We start from the raw sequence: 16,568 nt of genomic DNA on the forward strand, positions 1-16,568 counted from the left end.
AGATGAGGGGTTAGGAACCAGAGTTTTCAGTTTATCAAGCATTGGATGCCACAACTAGAAGGACCCACAACTAAAATATACAAGTATGTACTGGGGAGATTTGGGGAGAAAAAGCAAAAAAAAAAAAAAAAGATTGGCAACAGTTGTTAGCTCAGGTGCCAATCTGTTTAAAAAAAGAATTGGGTGCATGGAGGGCAACAGAGGGAAATGGGTTTGGAAAGTTAGGTGGGGACTAGATGGTATGGGCTTTGAATGACGCCCTTAGACGTTTTCACTTCATCCTTGGGCCAGAAGTCTTCAACCAGGGGTCCATGAGTGCACTCCAGGGAGTCTATGAGACCCCTAAAATGATACACAGCAGTCTTTGATATATATGCCCGTATATCTATTAAGACTCTTGGTTGCAAGTGACAGAAGACCTGGTCCAAGTTAGCTTAAGCAAAATGGGTTTATGTCATTGCAAAGTTCAGCTTTTCAATTAGCTTCAGGCATGGCTGGATCCAGGTTCTCAGCAGCTATCACTATGACTCTATTTCTCTTTTTTCTGTCTCTTGGCTTTCCTTTTTTTGAGTTGGTTCCAGCCTCAGACAGTCTCCATCTGATGACAAGATGGCTTCAGGGATTTTCGATGTTAAATCATCTCATGTCTAATACAGTGGGAAAGAGAGAGGGCGCTTGCCCGAAATCTCACCTGAATTGGGTATCCTGGGCTCACACTGGCCTGGTGTCCATCCCTGAGTTAGGCATTGTCAGAGGAGGACTAGGAAATGCTGATCGGAGCGGCAGTGGAGTGGGGTAGACCCCAGAATGAAATCCAGGGGCCCTTCTTGGCAGGAGGGTGAATATATGTTGGGTGGTCAGAAACTACTCCTGCCCACCGCTGAGCTTTGTTCATATTTTCCTGTTTCAGTGGAGGGATGGATGGTCCACAGCTCTTCTCAGAGCCTCCGAGGGGCCAGAGGTGATGGGGAGCCGTGCAGGGTTATGAGGGGGGGTGGGAGGAGGTCAGACGAAAAGCCCCCTGTAGGCATAGGCAGGACTGCAGGCAGGCTGGACAGAGGCTGCCCGGGGATCTCGATCTCACGGAGAGGACGGACAGGGTGGGACGCCGTCCTTCAGGCTGGGTGGAGGGCAGGGGACCCAGGTGGGCGCTCGTGGTGAGCTCAGCCTTGGCCGCCGCAAGCCCTTGCTCATCGCTCCTCCCTGGGAGTGTTTCCTCCTTCCAGAGTCAGGGCTCTGGGGAGGGAGATCTCAGCTGCCGCCTGGTGCCAGAAGCAACATTTTCTTTCCTCAGGGGTTGCTTCTGAGTCGTGGACATCCGTCTTTGTGATTCTTCACCTGTGTGTGTTGGTAATGAGATTATTGATCGTGTGTGCAGGGCCAGCGCTCACCCAGGGTCTAAGGAGCTTTCGATGCATTTCATTTTTTTTCTTTTTAGGGAGGAGAGGGAAGGGAGGGGAGGAAGCCTGGCTGCTCACTTGAAGGATGCTTTTCCCAGTGTCTTCGTGAGCTCACCCTCTGAAGCTCCCCAGGGGCTGGTGAGCATGTGAGGACACGGGGCTACCGGCACCCTGGCTGGCTGCTCATCAGCACCCTGCACCAGGGTTAGCTCAGGGCCCCGGGCCCCTGCGCTCTGGACCGGCCCCTCCCTTCTCCTGGAGGGTCTCAGGCCGCCCTGCCTGCGCCCTCTGCTGGCTTGCACCCCCCACCCCCCGCCCCCGGGTGCTCCCAGCCACCTCCCACCCTCGGCCCTGTACCCTTTGCTTCACGGCCAGACTTGTCTTTTTGCAAATGATTATTGCTTACTTTTTGCCATCGATTATTAAAACTTTTGCCCACGAGGAAATGAAAGAAAATATGGCTTTACAGACGGAGGCCAACCTTGATCACTGTCCTCTTGGCAATTTGTGGCTGTTCTTCACTCGCTTCCTCTCCTTGCCGCTGCTTCTGCCGACAGCCCCTCGGGCTGTGTTTCCTTTTTCTGGACCGCTAGAATTGGCTTTTCTTCATTTCTTTACAAAGCTCCTTTTATTGTGAAAAAGCACTCACGTGAAAGAGTACATAAAAGTCAGTGTACCGTTGAACGGACTTTGTGTAACCGCCAGGACTCCCTTGTGGTCCCCGTTCTCCCCCACCAGGCCCCCGCCAGACGTTCACGGGGGCCGCTCCGGGATGGCTCCCCGGCCCTGCCTCCTGCGTGAGCTTTCCCTAAATGATGTTGTTTAGGTTTTGTCTGGTTTTGGACCTCCTGTGGCTGGAATCTTCCTCAGGCTCCTTGAAAGGGGTGTCTCCAGTCCCTCTTGAATCCCCAGTGTGCTGTGACCTTGTGGTGGCCCCACCACTCTGCTGGAACCTGCCCACTCGGTGTCCTGGATGCTTTGCCGAGTTCCCTGGGGGCACTGGATGTGGGTGACTGACCTTTCTCCTCTTTGCAGCTTCTCTCTTTCCTTGATTTTCATGGCCTTTTCCCCACCTTTTCTCTTCTTGCCACTGGCCTCACCTCCTCCCACTCTCTGTATTCCCTGAGAGCCAGCCACAATGTGTCAAGCTGGTTCCTGCCTCGGGGCCTTTGCACATGCCGTAACATCTGCCTGCAATGCCATTCCCCAGAGCTTTGCATGGCCGCCACATTTTTGCCAGGTGAGTCTCAGCTGAAATGTCACCTCCTAGTTGAGGCCCACTCTGACCAGTCTTGCCAAAAGAGTGCGCCAGTGCCTCTCCTTGACAGTGCCCTTATTATCTACTTATTTATTTGTTCCTTTTCTCTTCCCTCCACCAGAATATTGGCCACATGAGGGCGGGGCCTTGGTTGGTCGAGGTCACTGCCACATCCCAGTAGCTCTGATAGGGGCTGGCGGGTAGTAGGTGTGTGAGGGGCATCTACACACTGAAGGCCTCTACCTGTCCTCCGTTAGCCACACAGGCTTGGGGTCGGATCCCTGTGCCACCTTTTACTGGTGATGTGACCTGGGGCAGATCATTTGCCCTGTCTGGGCCTGAGTTTCCTTATCTGTAGAGGATGGTTAAATAAAATAAACATCCCTGGAAACTCTCAGTCCAGTGTTTGGCGTTGTGTCGGCACTGAGGAAGTGATAGTTAAATATGAACCTGATCAACAGCTGAAATTCCTCCTGACATTTTGTGCCAAGAACAAGTTTCCTTTTCCCGGAGAACTAGATGACTTCCTCTTATCAGACAAGGAGCACCGGGTCATCCTCTAATTTCCCTTTTGGCCTTGGCTTCCAGGAGGCTTGCTGCTGAGGGGAGGCCTCAGGAGCAGCCCTGTTTCCTGTTGGGTCTTCAGGGCGGCTTTTTCTTTCCTTTCCTCTCTCTGCTCTTTGATTAGTCACTTCTGGCTCCACAGTGCACGTTTTATTACTTTTTATTACAGTAAAACTACACATAACATAAAATTGATCATCTTAGCCCTTTTTAAGTGTACAGGGCAGTGACATTAAGTACATTCACCTTGCACATCCATCTCCAGGGCTTTTCCATCTTGCAAAACTGAAGCTCTGTCCCCATTAAACTACCCCTCCCCAGCCCCCTCCCCAGCCCTGGCAGCCCCCATTCTGCGGTCTGTCTCTGTGAATCTGACTGCTCTGGATGTTTCATCTAAGCGGGCTGGTACAGAGTCTGTGCTTTTGTGCTGGCCTGTTTCACTCGGCATACTGCCCTCCAGGTCCGTCTGTGCTGTAGCAGGGGTCGGCGATCGCTTCCTTGTTAAGGTGAGCAGCGTTGCATGAGTGCAGAGACCCACTGTGTTCGTCGTCCCTCCGTCAGCGGGCGCTTGGTTTGTTGCCACCTCTTGGCTGCTGTGAGGAACGCTGCTGTGGGCATGGGTGTGTAGGCGCTGTTTTTAGAACATTACTTTCTTACCTTTCTGAGCCTGGGCTAAATTATCAATTAAAGGTAGCTGTTTGGACACTTTCTAGGACCACACTGTCTTATCGCTTTTGCCGGGGTGGATGTATGTGTGTGTGGCAGACACTGTGGCCACGGCTGGTGCCCCATCTGGTTCCCCCTCACCTGGAGGTGCACTCATCCCCCAGGTGTTGGCTGTTAATGGCTCACACCTGTGCCCTCCTCCAGCTGCCAGCCCATGGCCAACGGAGCTGCCTCCCCCAACATGCCTGGGAGGTAATCCTACCCACTCTGCCCCGTCTCAGTCCTTGACCAGTGACTGACTGACGTCCCTGTGAGTGGGACGAGCCCTGGGGTGCCAGTCACGCTGCAGAGCCCCTGTGGGATCAGGCTGGTGCTGGGCTGCAGCCGAGACCACATCTTTGTCCGGCTTCGTCGTCTATTCTGTCCTGCTTCCCTCTTTCCCTTTTCCTGAGAGTCGTCCCCCAGTAAACCACGTGCACACAAACCCATCTCAGCTCTGCTTCTGGGGTCCCGGTCTAAGACAGCGTGTAACTCCCGTATTCCCTCCTGTGGGGGTGTCTCTCTCGTGGCTGTGGGGGTGGAGTCTGACACGATGGACGTGCCAAGGCCTGCTGGGCCACGTGGGAAGGAGTGGGCTCCTTGGAAGGGGCAAAATTCTCAGTGTCCCCCACTTAGAGGAGAGACAGGTCCTAACCCATGAGACCAGGACATTCCGGAGGTGACTCTGGGCAGGAGGGAGCCGGGTCTCCCCTCTGGGCCTCTCTCCTTTGAGTGTGGACCAGAGAAGCCCGAGGTTGGAGGAGCGGGAGCCCATGAGGCTGGCGGGCAGTGAGCGTGCGTCCGCCGTCGGGCCCTGCCTGCCGGTTTCCCTCGCGAAGTTGGGAACCCAGCTTTGGTGTAAAATGTTCTGATTTTAAATGTTATAACATTAAATTGCTTATAAATTAATAACATTGAATGTTAGAAGATTGGCAACTAATTTCAAAGGCACCACACGGACCCCCTGAACATACTGTCTGGGCGGACGGCCCAGTGGCAGGTTTCTGCACCTCTGCTTGGACCTGGGGGCGGGGGACGGCCATCTGGGTGGGCTTCCGGGAGGAGCTGGGGACCCCGCTGCCGTCAGAGGGGCTGCAGCGGCCAGGTGATCCTGGTTACCCGCGCTTCGTAACGGGTGTGTCTGCACTTGTGTCCATGTTTGTCTCTCTCTGTCATCCCAGCTGTTGGAAAGTCCCAGGGTTGAGGTGTGGCTGCCTCTTGTTTAAAAGGGAGATCCCCGGCCAGTGTTTCAGAAGTGCTGAAGCCAAAGCAGCACCGACCTGAGACTTTCTTCTTATCTGGGTTCCCGGTAAAAATGTCGGATGCCCACTTATACTGTAGTTTGAGATAAACGGTGACTAAGTGTGTACGAGACGTTGTGCGGGACAGGCTTGTGCTGCACCGTCATGCGTGGCTTCTCTGAGGTTTCCGTGGAACGGCGTGTCTTGTGTTGGATTTGCTGGCTCTGCTGTGCCTCCTCTTGTCAGAGTCAGAAGGATCAGAGAGCTGGCGAAGGGAAGAATTGCCTTACCTCGTGACTTGACATTATGTAACGCCAGGCCCCACTTTTGATGATGGTGGTGCTGGTGATGAATCCGTGTCCCCCGGGGGGGATGATGTGGCCTTGCCAGTCCAAAGGGTCTTCCTCCGGGGCTTGCTGGGGGTGGGTGCGGCGGTCAGTTGGTCAGAGGCCATGTCACCTTCCTGTAGGGCCGTGGGCTTGTGTCTGGCAGGGAGCAGCAGTGGGGGCAGCTGAGGGTGGAGCAGCAACCTGAGGCACGTTTGACGGATATGGCAGGCCTCCCTCACCTCCCCTGCCACCCCACACATGGTGGGGGCTGTGGAGAGTGCGCGTGTGTCCACTCGTGTGCCCAGCCCTGTTCCCTGCGGCCGCTCCCTGGGGGAGACCCTTACCCAGTGTGCTGCGCTCCCCACCAGCTGCCCTGTCCTGCCCACATTCAAGCTGCAGCCTGAGAACCTGACCCCAGGCTGCGTTAGAGTCCCTGCTGCCCCACCCACAGCAGGGTCTGACCAACAGAGAGGACGCTGTGGCATCCCAGCGTGACCTCCACTGCCCGTTCCTGCCCGCAAGGAGCCTGCTCCAGTCGTCCCTGGGCCGCGGCAGCCGCGGAGGCTGCGTGTCGATGGTCCCGTCCTTCATTCCCACCTAACTGGATTGTCTCTGGCTCTTCCTTACACAGAGTGGCAAGCCAAACTCAAGGTGACCTGTGGCCTCCATTTCACAGTGTTGGCATCTGCCACATTGCCTTTGACTGTTTTTCTTGCTACAGTGCTTTAGAGCGTATTACAGATATGACGATGTCGACAGTGTTAGTATTTAAAAATGCCAGCATTTGGCAGCCGTTGCAGTGCACAGCATGAGCGGCTGTTCCTTGCTGTCACCTGGTCCTCTGCCCATCCCCGGGTCCCTCCGTTCGTGCCGGTTTCCTTCTCAGCTGGCTGGTCCACAACCCGGGTGCCCTCAGGACCCCGCGCATGGGTGGTGAGGTTTAGTCTAGAGCGGCCCATGCCCTCTGTGCCCCCCTCTGTGCTGAAGGGGGCACTTGCCCTGGGAATGACCTGCCTCTGGACTGTGTGCCTCGTTGCCAACTGAGGGCCCTGTGCTTCTGGTTCCTGTTGCTGCCCCGCCGTTTTCCCCAGCACCTGGTGCTGAGAGCAGTATGGCGTGTGATCTGCTCAGGAGTTTAGGGGGGCTTGGCCCGGCCCTTTCTCAGCTGCATGTGGCATTGGTTGGGGACATCGGTGGCATTCACCTGGCTTGCGGGCTGAGGGAGGCGTCCAGAGTGGACTGGCCCACAGCCCAGTGCCGTGATTGGGACAGGGGGACGTCTGGGCCCGTGCGGTGTCTCTGGCCGGGAGTCACAGGCCCTCCCGTGGCCCCCTGCTCTTGGAGACCCAGGGAAGCTGCCTGGCCTCAGGAGGGGCTCAGCATCCCCGCCAGGCCCCTGTGGGAACCGCGGCTCTGGGGCTCCTCGGTGAGGCGTGACCGCAGGCCCCTTGCTCAGCCAGTCGCGGTGGAGAGGAGGAGCTTCATGAATGGGCCAGTGTGGTCATGCCTCGCCCCAAGCTGGGCCGCTGACCCTCCTGCAGCTGGCAGGGCTCCTGCTGGCAGGGGCCCACTTAGCCCGCGGGCTTCCTCTTGTTTTTTCAGCTACATCTCGGGAGCTGAGAGCTGAGTTAATTATACTCCTCAGCTAATACTGCACTGTTAGCTTGGGTCTCTGCAGGGCCCCGCTGTTGTTTCATTGCCCAGTTTGTTCCCCTTGTCTGTGCTCCCTGCGCCATTCCGTCTCCCTGATGTGGGCGGTCGCCCAGCCCGGTGGGTGTGTACCTGTTTGCCCATGTTTTGTGGGCGGCATATTTTATTGGACGTGTGCATCTTCACATGTCGGTGTTGGGCCTCTGTCTTGTTCTGTTTCTTTCCTGTTCCACTTAGTGTCTCTTTTTAGGTCCATCCTTATTGCTCTGTGTACCCCGAATCCTTGACTTGGAATTCTGTGGGGTCCTCGTGGGGGTGTGTCCGTCAAGTCCCCGCAGGAAACAAGTCCCAGGGTTTACTGGGGGGTGGTTAGAGAGGGCCCTCGAGCAGAGATGTAGACGGGTGAGGGAACTGCAGGGCATGGCGCAGCTCTCCGAGTAGCAGCAGTGGGCGGGGAGCACTTAGCTCCCTGGGCCTGCAGAGGTGGGCGAGGGGCAGCCCTCAGAACCCAGCAGGGTCACTGACGGGAGCTGTGGCTGTGTTGGGGGGCCACCATCCCCAAACCCCTGTCTTGAGGGAGGGAGAGAGGGAGGGGGGAGGGGGGGAGGGGGGAGGGGGGCGGGGAGGGAGGGAGTAACCCCCCAGCCTCTGCCTCGCGCCCTCTGACCTCCTGCAGTGGCTGCCACTGGAGGCTGCAGGAGTCCGGGGATGCAGCTGGGGTCAGCCCACTGCGTGTGGAGCAGGGTGGAGGGGGCGGGGAGCAGAGGTGGGACAGGTAACTGGCATGCTGGCCTGTGCCTGCTGTCCCCTCCTAGCACCAGAGGAGTTCCCAGTGAACACCGTGCGGTGTGGCCCTGGGGCACGTGTCTGTGGGGGGCTCCCTGGCATGAGAGCTCAGCGCTCATACACTGCATGTGGTCACTTCGGCCAGTGGGCGCGATCGTCCTCGTCTTGTTACTATTAGTGTGCATGCATTGTCCAGCTTCACCAGGCTGACGGGTGTAGGGCAGAGCCTGGGATGTTTGCTTTGCGTCTCCTGGTCCCTGATGAGCTCCTGTCTCAATGGTGTGCGCCCCGTGACCCAGCCCGCAGGTACCGGGCAGCCTGGCTGCAGAGCCTGTGTCTGCTGACCGCGGTCTGGCTGCTGGGGCATCCCCTGCGGGAGGTCGGGCACCTGTTCTCGTCCCGACCCCCACCCCGTGGCTCTTCTTTGCAGCTTGTAGGGGGAGCCCTTCTGCAGGAGCCAGACATTCAGGGGCCACTTGCTGGGGGTGCCGCAGGGACATAGCAGTGGGAGCCCTGGAGGGACGTGTTGGAGCCTGAGGGGCAGTGGTGCAGAGTGTGGCCTCCTGCTCCCCGCCTGTCTGAGTGTCCTGCCCTGCGTGCTCATCTCCAGGGACAGGGAGCATGCCCCTCCCCAGCACCCAGCTATCTCCGACCCCGTGGAAGCTCCCCACACGGAGCTGAGATCTCCCGCCCTATCCCGACATAGATGTGCGTGGGCCCGGGGCCCATCCAGGGCAGCTGTGGGCATGGGCCAGGGCCTCTGCGCCTGCTCTTCTCCAGGTGAGCCACCCTGAGGGGCCCGGCCCCTGTCCTGCTGGGCCACTGCCTCTGACGCCTCCTAGCCGGTCCCACCCCCCCACAGCAGGCACACCCTCCAAACAGCGCTGTGCTCTGCACAGCACGCTGGGGCCCAGACGTCCGTTCTCCCAGCTGGGGACCACAGGCAATGTCCATGGGGTTCCCAGCCCAGAGGCAAGCCTGGGGACCTGGGTTCCAGCACGCCCAGCCGCACATGAATGCACAGAGAGGCCACACAGGCTTTGTGGGGCCAGAAGCCCATACCCGGTGACCTCTCAGAGTGGCCAGGGCACCGTGGTTTTCAGGAGGGGTCAGAAACCTGAATTTTCATGTGAACATTTCCAATTTGTAAATGCTGGTAATTAAGACTAAAAACCCACTGTGCTCAGCAAACAAAACACACCCATGGGTAGCGCCTGTGGGCTCCCAGCCGTGACCTAAGGTGTGGTAGACCTCTCCACTGTATACAGATGCAGAGCCAAGGCTCAGAGAGGGCCAGGGCCTTGCTCGGGGTTGCACAGCAAATGAGGAGGACACGAAGTCAGGGTCTGATGTTTTTTATCAATCCTCTGGGCCTGGGGTCGGGGTGAGGGGCGAACATCAGATCTGGAATCGCCTGAGTGTGGGCAGCACGTGACACTGGGGGTCTAAGGACCAGGCCACCCTGGGGCCTATGAGGGTGAGCAGAACTAGGGAGCAGTTTGTTGGAGGATGCGAGGTGGGGTGGGTGGGTGTGGCAGGGCTGGGCGGGACAGGGGTCCTTTGGCAGAGCCTGCCCACCTGTGGCAGGAGTGTTTGCTGGCGGGATGTGTTCTTCCTGTGAGCGTGGGACGATGGGAGGGAGGAGGCGGCGGAGAAGGGTGAGGGCTCTGTGCAAAGGCCTCCCTTCTTGAAAGATGCTGTCGAGAGGGGATCCGGGGCCTCTGCGCCCCCGCCCATCTCCACGCAGGGGTCGTTAGTCACGGGATGGCCCACTCCTACCGGCAGTCGCTCTGTGGAGCCCTCCGCCCCCCTGAGGTGGCTTCTCAGCTTGGAGGGACGTGCGGGTCAGCCCTCGGAGTCCATCGACAGGCCCGGCTCCGAGCCTGGTGCCCGCACAGGCTCCTGTCCCCTGTGGCGCCCTGACCATCTTCACCCGGGTGTCCCCTGGGCTTCTCAAACTTGGCCTGGCCCGGGCTGGGCTGCACATCTCCGCTGCAGGTCTGCGGTCCTCCTGCGACCTCCCTGCCCCGGGAGCCACAACTCCGGCCCTGCAGGTGCTCGGGGGACCCACGGCTCGTGCCAGCCGCCTCTCCTGTCGCGCCCCGTCCAGTCCATCCACAAACCCTGGCAATTCTGCCTGCCGAAGAATTCCCCTTTCTGCCGTTGTCTCCTGCCTCCTGGCACTTGCTGCCCTGGCCATCTCCTGTCTCCTCCCTGGTCTCCCTCCTCCGGCCTAGCTTCCCTGTTCTGCGTGCAGCAGCCAGACGAACCCCTTGAAGTGCACAGTTCCATCAGGTCTTCCAGGCTCCAGGGCTTCCACGGCCGTCCCTCCAGCCAGAAGCCCTGCTTGATCCAGCTGTTTTCACACTCGCCCTGGCTCATACTGCTTCTCACATGGCTCTGTTATGGTGGCCCACTGCTCTTCCTCACCCCCCTCCTGTGGTCCTGCCTCAGGCCCTTTGCACCTGCTTTTCCTGACCCTGACATCCAGGTACTCACATGGCTGTCTCCATTGATTTGATCAGGTCTGACCTCAAATGCCACTGTTTTAGAGAGCCCTTGCCTGACCACCTTTGCTAAGATAGGCTCTCGTGCAGCCCCAGTCACTTTGTGCCATTTTCTTGCTCTCATTTGTTTGTTTCTTCTTTGTACTTGGCATCTGATAATCTGCTGAGTTGCCGTGGGTTTATACCTGCCTCCCCCGCCAGGGAGTCAGCATGGTAGGAGGCTTGTCTCACTGGCCACACGCCCCCGTTCTAGGGGATGTCTGGCCCACGGTGGTGCTGGTTGACTGGCCAGCAGAGGCAGACCTTTTCCTGCTCTGTGGGGCACTGGTCACTCTGTCGCTGCCCCAGATGTGGGCCTTGCACCCTGCCGTGCTGTCCCGCCCCTGCCCTGGGCTCAGCTGGGAGCGGACAGTCCAGCTGCTCCTTCGAGAAACAGTGGGGGCTCCACTCTGCTTCCTCTCCCCTCTTCTTCTTCAGGAACTTTTAAGAAGTTATTATGTGTTTTAGGTTTGAAATGACAAACGCTTGAAATACTAGAGATGTCACTTCATTGTGTTTTTTTCTCTTTTTAAAAATATCAGACAATTTTAGCCAAGTGCCTGCAAACCACAGCACGGCATAGGGGCTGGGAGCCGGGGTGGTTGCAGAAGGGGCCCTGTGTGTGACCCAGGAGCACAGGCCTCTGGGGACCTCTCGGTGGGCTGGGACCTGTGCCTTGCGAGGATGGAGGTGGGGGAGGAGTGAGGGTGGGTGAGAAGGTGATGTTTGAGTAGCTCAGAGAGGATGATAAGGAGGGGCTGCGAGAGCCCTGCAGGAGTGTTGGGGCGGCTCCCACAGGGCGTCCAGACCTTTCCAGCTGGGGGGAAGCTGGTGGGGTTTGGGGCCGTGTGTGTTGGGGTTGGCTGGTTTGCAGAGAAAGGCAGGGGTGGAGCTGGAGCTGGGGAGGGCAGGGTGCGGCATGTTCCAGGGCAGGTGGGAGGTGAGCCTGGGGCTGGGGCAGAGAGACTGGAGAGCTGTGGGGGGAGAGCGCCGGGACGTGGGGTGTGGGGGTGTCAGGAAGAGCGGGTGTGCAGGACGGTTCTGGCGTGTGGTCACCTCTGCCGAGGCAGCCAGGGAGCTTGGCAGGAGCCTCCCCTGCCTAAGCTTGCAGTGCAGGGACTCTCCTGGGGGTCCTGAGCTCTGGGGTCTGAGGGCCGTGCTGAGGCCTGGAGGCGGCCTGCTCCCACCCAGGCCCGGCATCCACCTGGCCGCAGCCTCTGGGCGATGGCTGGGGGTGGAGCTGGACTTTTTGGGGGAGAGAAATTGTGGTTGTGTGTGTGCATATGTGCGTGTGCAAGACCGCCGTGCTGTCCCGGCATGTGGCTGTGGCTGGGGTGAGACGGTGTGTGTAACTGGAGGACTGTGCAGGGTACGTGAGCAACTGTGATGGCTGTCACCAAGGGGGCGAGAGACCCAGAGTGTGGCAGGCACGTGGGCCTGTGCCCTGGTGAGTGAGTGTGCCTGAGCGAGAATGCAGGCGTGAGTGGGTGTGTGTGTGAGCGTGTGTATGAGATGTGGGCCGGAGAGTCCCACTCGGAGGCAGGTGTCAGAAGGCAGACGAGGCTGGGGGTCAGTGGTCCTGAGTGGGACCATGTTGGCGACTCTGTCCGTCAGCACCTGTGACATCTGAGCGACAGTGGATGCCCCTGTCTGCACCTGAGCAGACGTGACATGGGAACGAGTGCACGTGTGTGCTGTGTTATGGGGTGCACGTATGAGTGAAGGGGGCTGAGGCTGTGTCCCACTGTGCGCATGTGCTGGCGTGTGTGCCTGTGGGGATGCGCATGTGGCCCCGTGTGCCAGCCTGTGTGGTGCTGACAGGTGCCCTTTCGTTTTCCCCAGGGCCTCCCAGGAGAGGGGACTGTTCATCTCGAGGTGGCACCTGGCCGGCCGTGGGACCATGACGCTGCTCTGGGAGCCCGTGGAAGCCTGGCTAGTGCTGGCCCTGGCCTTGGCGCTGGCCCTGGGCCCCAGTGTGGGTGTAGCTGCCCCGAGGCAGGACTGCACGGGTGTGGAGTGCCCGCCGCTGGAGCACTGCATCGAGGAGGCGCTGGAGCCGGGCGCCTGCTGTGCCACGTGCGTGCAGCACGGCTGTGCCTGTGAGGGCTACCAGTACTACGACTGCCTGCAGGGCGGCTTCGTGCGCGGCCGCGTGCCTGCCGGCCAGTCCTACTTCGTGGACTTCGGCAGCACCGAGTGCTCCTGCCCGCCTGGCGGTGGCAAGATCAGCTGCCAGTTCATGCTGTGCCCGGAGCTGCCGCCTAACTGCATCGAGACTGTGGTGGCGGCCGACAGCTGCCCGCAGTGTGGCCAGGTGGGCTGTGTCCACACTGGCCGCAAGTACGCCGCTGGCCACACCATCCACCTGCCGCCCTGCCGGGCCTGCCACTGTCCTGACACGGGGGGCGAGCTCATCTGCTACCAGCTCCCGGGTTGCCACGCAGATACCGAGGCCATGCCGGCCGCCTCCACTGGGAACTTCTCAGACGCTGAGGAGGGTGACCCCGAGCGACACTACGAAGACCCCTACAGCTACGACCAGGAGGTGGCCGAGGCAGAAGCTGCAGCGGCCCTGGCGGGCGAGCTCCCGGCAGGAGCACGGCGCCCAGCCTCTCTAGGAGGCGGGAGTCAGCCACCATCAGCCATCCAGGCCACCCCCTGGCCGGCTGCCCTCCCCAGGCCAACGGTGGCTGCTGCCCTGGGTCCCCCAGCCCCTGTGCAGGCCAAAGCCAGGAGAGTGACGGAGGACAGCCAGGAGGAAGGGGACGAGGAGAGGGAGGAGTTGATGGTCAGGGAGTGGCTGGCAGCAGGTGGCCCCGAGGGGCTGGATGGGCCGCCCGCTGCGGGCCCAGCTGGGCCTGGTCTCCCTGTCCAGGAGGAGGGCGCTGAGGCCAGGGCAGGGCCCGAAGAGAATCTCATCCCGGACGCCCAGGCCGCTCCCCACAGCACTGGGCAGGAGGGAGCCGGGCCCGTTCCAGAGTCAAGTACGGCCAGCGTCCTCCCATCACAGGCCACGCTGAGCTCTCCTGGGGGCCCGACGAAGCCCAGTGCCCATGCCATCCTGACCACATCTCCCCAAGAGGCAACCCTGGTTCCACCCGCCCAGGACGTGCCCAAGCAGCTGCCGGTTCTACCCCGTCCTCGGCCTGAGGAGGACACAGACCCCAACTCGGTCCATTCTGTCCCCAGAGGTGACTCTGAAGGTAAGACCCTGTCCTGGTCCCTCCAGGGGCACCCAGCCCAGGGAAAGGGAGCCGTGGGGCCCTGTCCCTGCCCCAGGTCTCTGCACAGCTGCCTGCCATGGGGGTACCCTGCAGGGCGGGAGGCTGTGAGCTGGAGCTTTCTGCCTGGCTTGGCCCCCGGGGGTGGAGTGGGTGGGCAGGGCTGAGGTCCCCGTCAAGGTGGTGTGGGCTACCTGGTAGTGCTGTGGTTGAGGGCCTCTTGGGTGTGCCTCTTCAGGGCTGGGGGAACCCCAAAGAGGGGGGTTCCAGCTCAGGTGCAGGTTGGGCTGGTGGGGTCTGTGGGTGCGCTGGCAGGAAGTGGGGAACTGTGGATTTGGGGCAGCTGCCTGCTCCCACCCTTCCTGATAGTAGGCCCTGGGCATGGCTGCGCGCTTGGTCTCCCACGTGGCAGCAGGAAGGACGCAGTCTCTTGTGGGGCTCCTTGTGAGAACCCAGTAGCAAGTCTGCCACCCCTTCCAGCCAGGGCTTCTCGTCCCTCCTCTGCTCAGCACCATCCTGTGGCTCCCATCTACTCGGAGTAGGAGCCAGAATCCTTCCAGGGCCACGGGCCTTGGGCCCTGCACAGCCTGCCCCATGACCTCCTCCACCTCCTCTTGGTTTCCCTTGTCTATGTCCGTTCTGGTAACAAAGTACCATAGACTGGGTGCTGAAACAGCAGACATTTATTTCTCGTAGTCCTGGAGGCTGGAAGTCCGAGATGAAGGTGCCAGCAGATCCGGTGTCTGGGGAGAGCCCGCTTCCTGGTTTGCACGCGGTGTCTGCTCCTCGTGTCCTGTGGCGGGGCAGGAGGAGAGCTCTCACATCTCTCCTCTAAGGCGCACTGGTCCCCTCCTGAGGGCTCCGCTCTTATGACCTGGTTACCTCCCCAAGGCCCCGTCTCCAGATGCCATCCCACTGGGGATCAGGGTTTTAACATATGACTGGGGGACGTGGATACAGTCCCAAGCAGCCTGCCCCTCCCTGACTCTGGACTCTGCTCGGCCTCCCAGCTCCTCCCAGGCTCCTCCCAGCCCAGGGCCTCTGCACTTGCCACTCCGTCTTCTTGAAATGCTCTTCCAGGTGTCTGTGTGGCTCCCTCCCTCCATCCACTCTCTGTTCAAGGTCACCTCCCGAGAAAGCCTCCCCTGATCGCCCAGCTAAAAAAGGGCAGGCACCTCCCTCTTCCTCTGCTTTGCTTTTTCCAGCGACCCCTGGCATTATAGTACGCAGTCACTTGTTTGACATTGTCTCCTCTAGTAGAATGTTAGTGCCACAAGCAGAGGGACCACGTCTGTCATCTTCTCCGCTATGCCCGAGGGCCTCTAGCAGGGCCCAGCACACAGCTGCTGCTCTGTGAGCATGGGGTGAATGAATGAGAGACTCAGTGGGGGCTCTCTGGCCACCCCCTCTCTCAGGCTTGCCTCCTCACCTGTTCTCCTGCCATCTCATGAGCACCCTACACTATCTCCCCTCTGTTCCACTCTTGCTCACACTGTTCCCGCCACCTCAGGCAGCACCTCCTCCAGGAAGCCTTCCCTGAATCTTTGTCTTGTCTGACTCCCTCCCCCAACCCTAGGGTGTTGTCTTGCTGTCTGGAGATCTCCCCCCACAGCTGGGAGTATGTCTTGTTCAACCCCGTCTCATCCACTCTGTAAACTTTCATTACGTGTCAACTGTGAACGGGCTCTGGGGAGGCAGGAGTGGACAAGGGCAGCTCTGGTCTGCAGGCGGGGTGCTGTGAGGGAGGCATGTCCGGGTGGTATCTGGGAAGTTTTTCTGGAGGAGGGGCATGAGGAGGCCCTGGGATTTCTGTGGCATCCCCCCAGCTGTGTGGCCTTGGGCAAGTCTCTTAGCTGGCCTGGGCCCCTTTCCCATCTGCCAGGAGTTAAAGCTCTTGCTGTGCGTCCACTGTGGGCAAAGCCTGCGTCCATGCAGGGAGGGCTGGGACCGCGGGCTCCTCTGACCTGTGGCCCCGGCCCAGACAGCTGGGCTTCGACCCGCTGATGGCAGGCAGGGCGCGGAACTCACCCTCGCCGAGTGCCCCGAGGTGCCGGCCGGTTCTGTGACAGGATCCTCCCCATGGGCGGGGGGGGGGGGGGGGGGGGGGGGGGGGGGGGCGGGGGGCGGTGGGCTCCTTCTCATTTTAAGCTGGGTAGAGCGAAGTCAGAGAGGTGTGGCTAGTGGCTCTGGGCCACACAGTGGGCTGGGACGAGGGCAGTGGGCTTCGGGGCTTCTCCCCACCCAGCCCTGAGCCTGCGGGCAGTGGGGAGCATGTGCCGGCCAGGCTGTAATGGAGCGCCGTGTGCCCAGGAGGCTTGCGGGTCTGGCCTGGAGCACGGCGCGTGCAGCGTTTGGGCCGCAGTCTCTCGGGTTTCCGAAGCAGGCGCAGCCCCCGCCTCCCAGCCCTGCTTCTGGCTGCTGAGGCCTCTCTGTGGTTCCGGGCCTTTGGAATCCGGGATAATTGCTTTGTTCTCAGGAGCCCTAGTTGTATTTTGTCTGCTTTGGGTTTTCTCAAATGGATTTGGGGTGTGGCCTTTGAGGAGGGCTGCTCGGGGGCAGGGGCCCCTGATGGAGCGTCCCTTACCCCGTCTGAGGGCTGTCCTGGCAGAGGGCGCGGCACATGCAACCCCAGAGATGAGGATTAGCGGGGCAGGGACAGGTGGCTGCGTTACTCCGTGTGTGGGGAAAGGAAGGCCTAGGGCCTGGGGTGGGGCTAGGTAGAGTTCACTGGGACCCAGGAGCTTGGCCCTGACCAGACGGATGAGGGCTGGCCGTCCGTCCACCACCCGTGCATCTTTCCTCCTCTCCTCACCCCATGCCCGCCCAGCACCCACTCTGGCTGCACGCCCAGTTCACTTGCTCTGGCCC

General features: G+C 60.1%; 1 protein-coding gene across 3 annotated transcripts in view; it reads left to right on the forward strand.

Moving 5' to 3' along the window:
- The window catches only part of FBLN2 (fibulin 2), an 88,536-nt gene that overhangs the window by 14,105 nt on the left and 57,863 nt on the right, over positions 1-16,568 (forward strand). For all 3 annotated transcript variants that reach the window (XM_070492554.1, XM_070492555.1, XM_070492556.1), the window contains exon 2: positions 12,322-13,682. In XM_070492554.1, the coding sequence (XP_070348655.1) occupies positions 12,380-13,682 (1,303 nt within the window). In that variant the 5' untranslated portion in view covers positions 12,322-12,379. The remainder of the gene's footprint in view (positions 1-12,321; positions 13,683-16,568) is intronic.

This window comes from Equus asinus, chromosome 21 (genome assembly GCF_041296235.1).
Source record: "Equus asinus isolate D_3611 breed Donkey chromosome 21, EquAss-T2T_v2, whole genome shotgun sequence".
Classification (NCBI taxonomy): domain Eukaryota; kingdom Metazoa; phylum Chordata; class Mammalia; order Perissodactyla; family Equidae; genus Equus; species Equus asinus.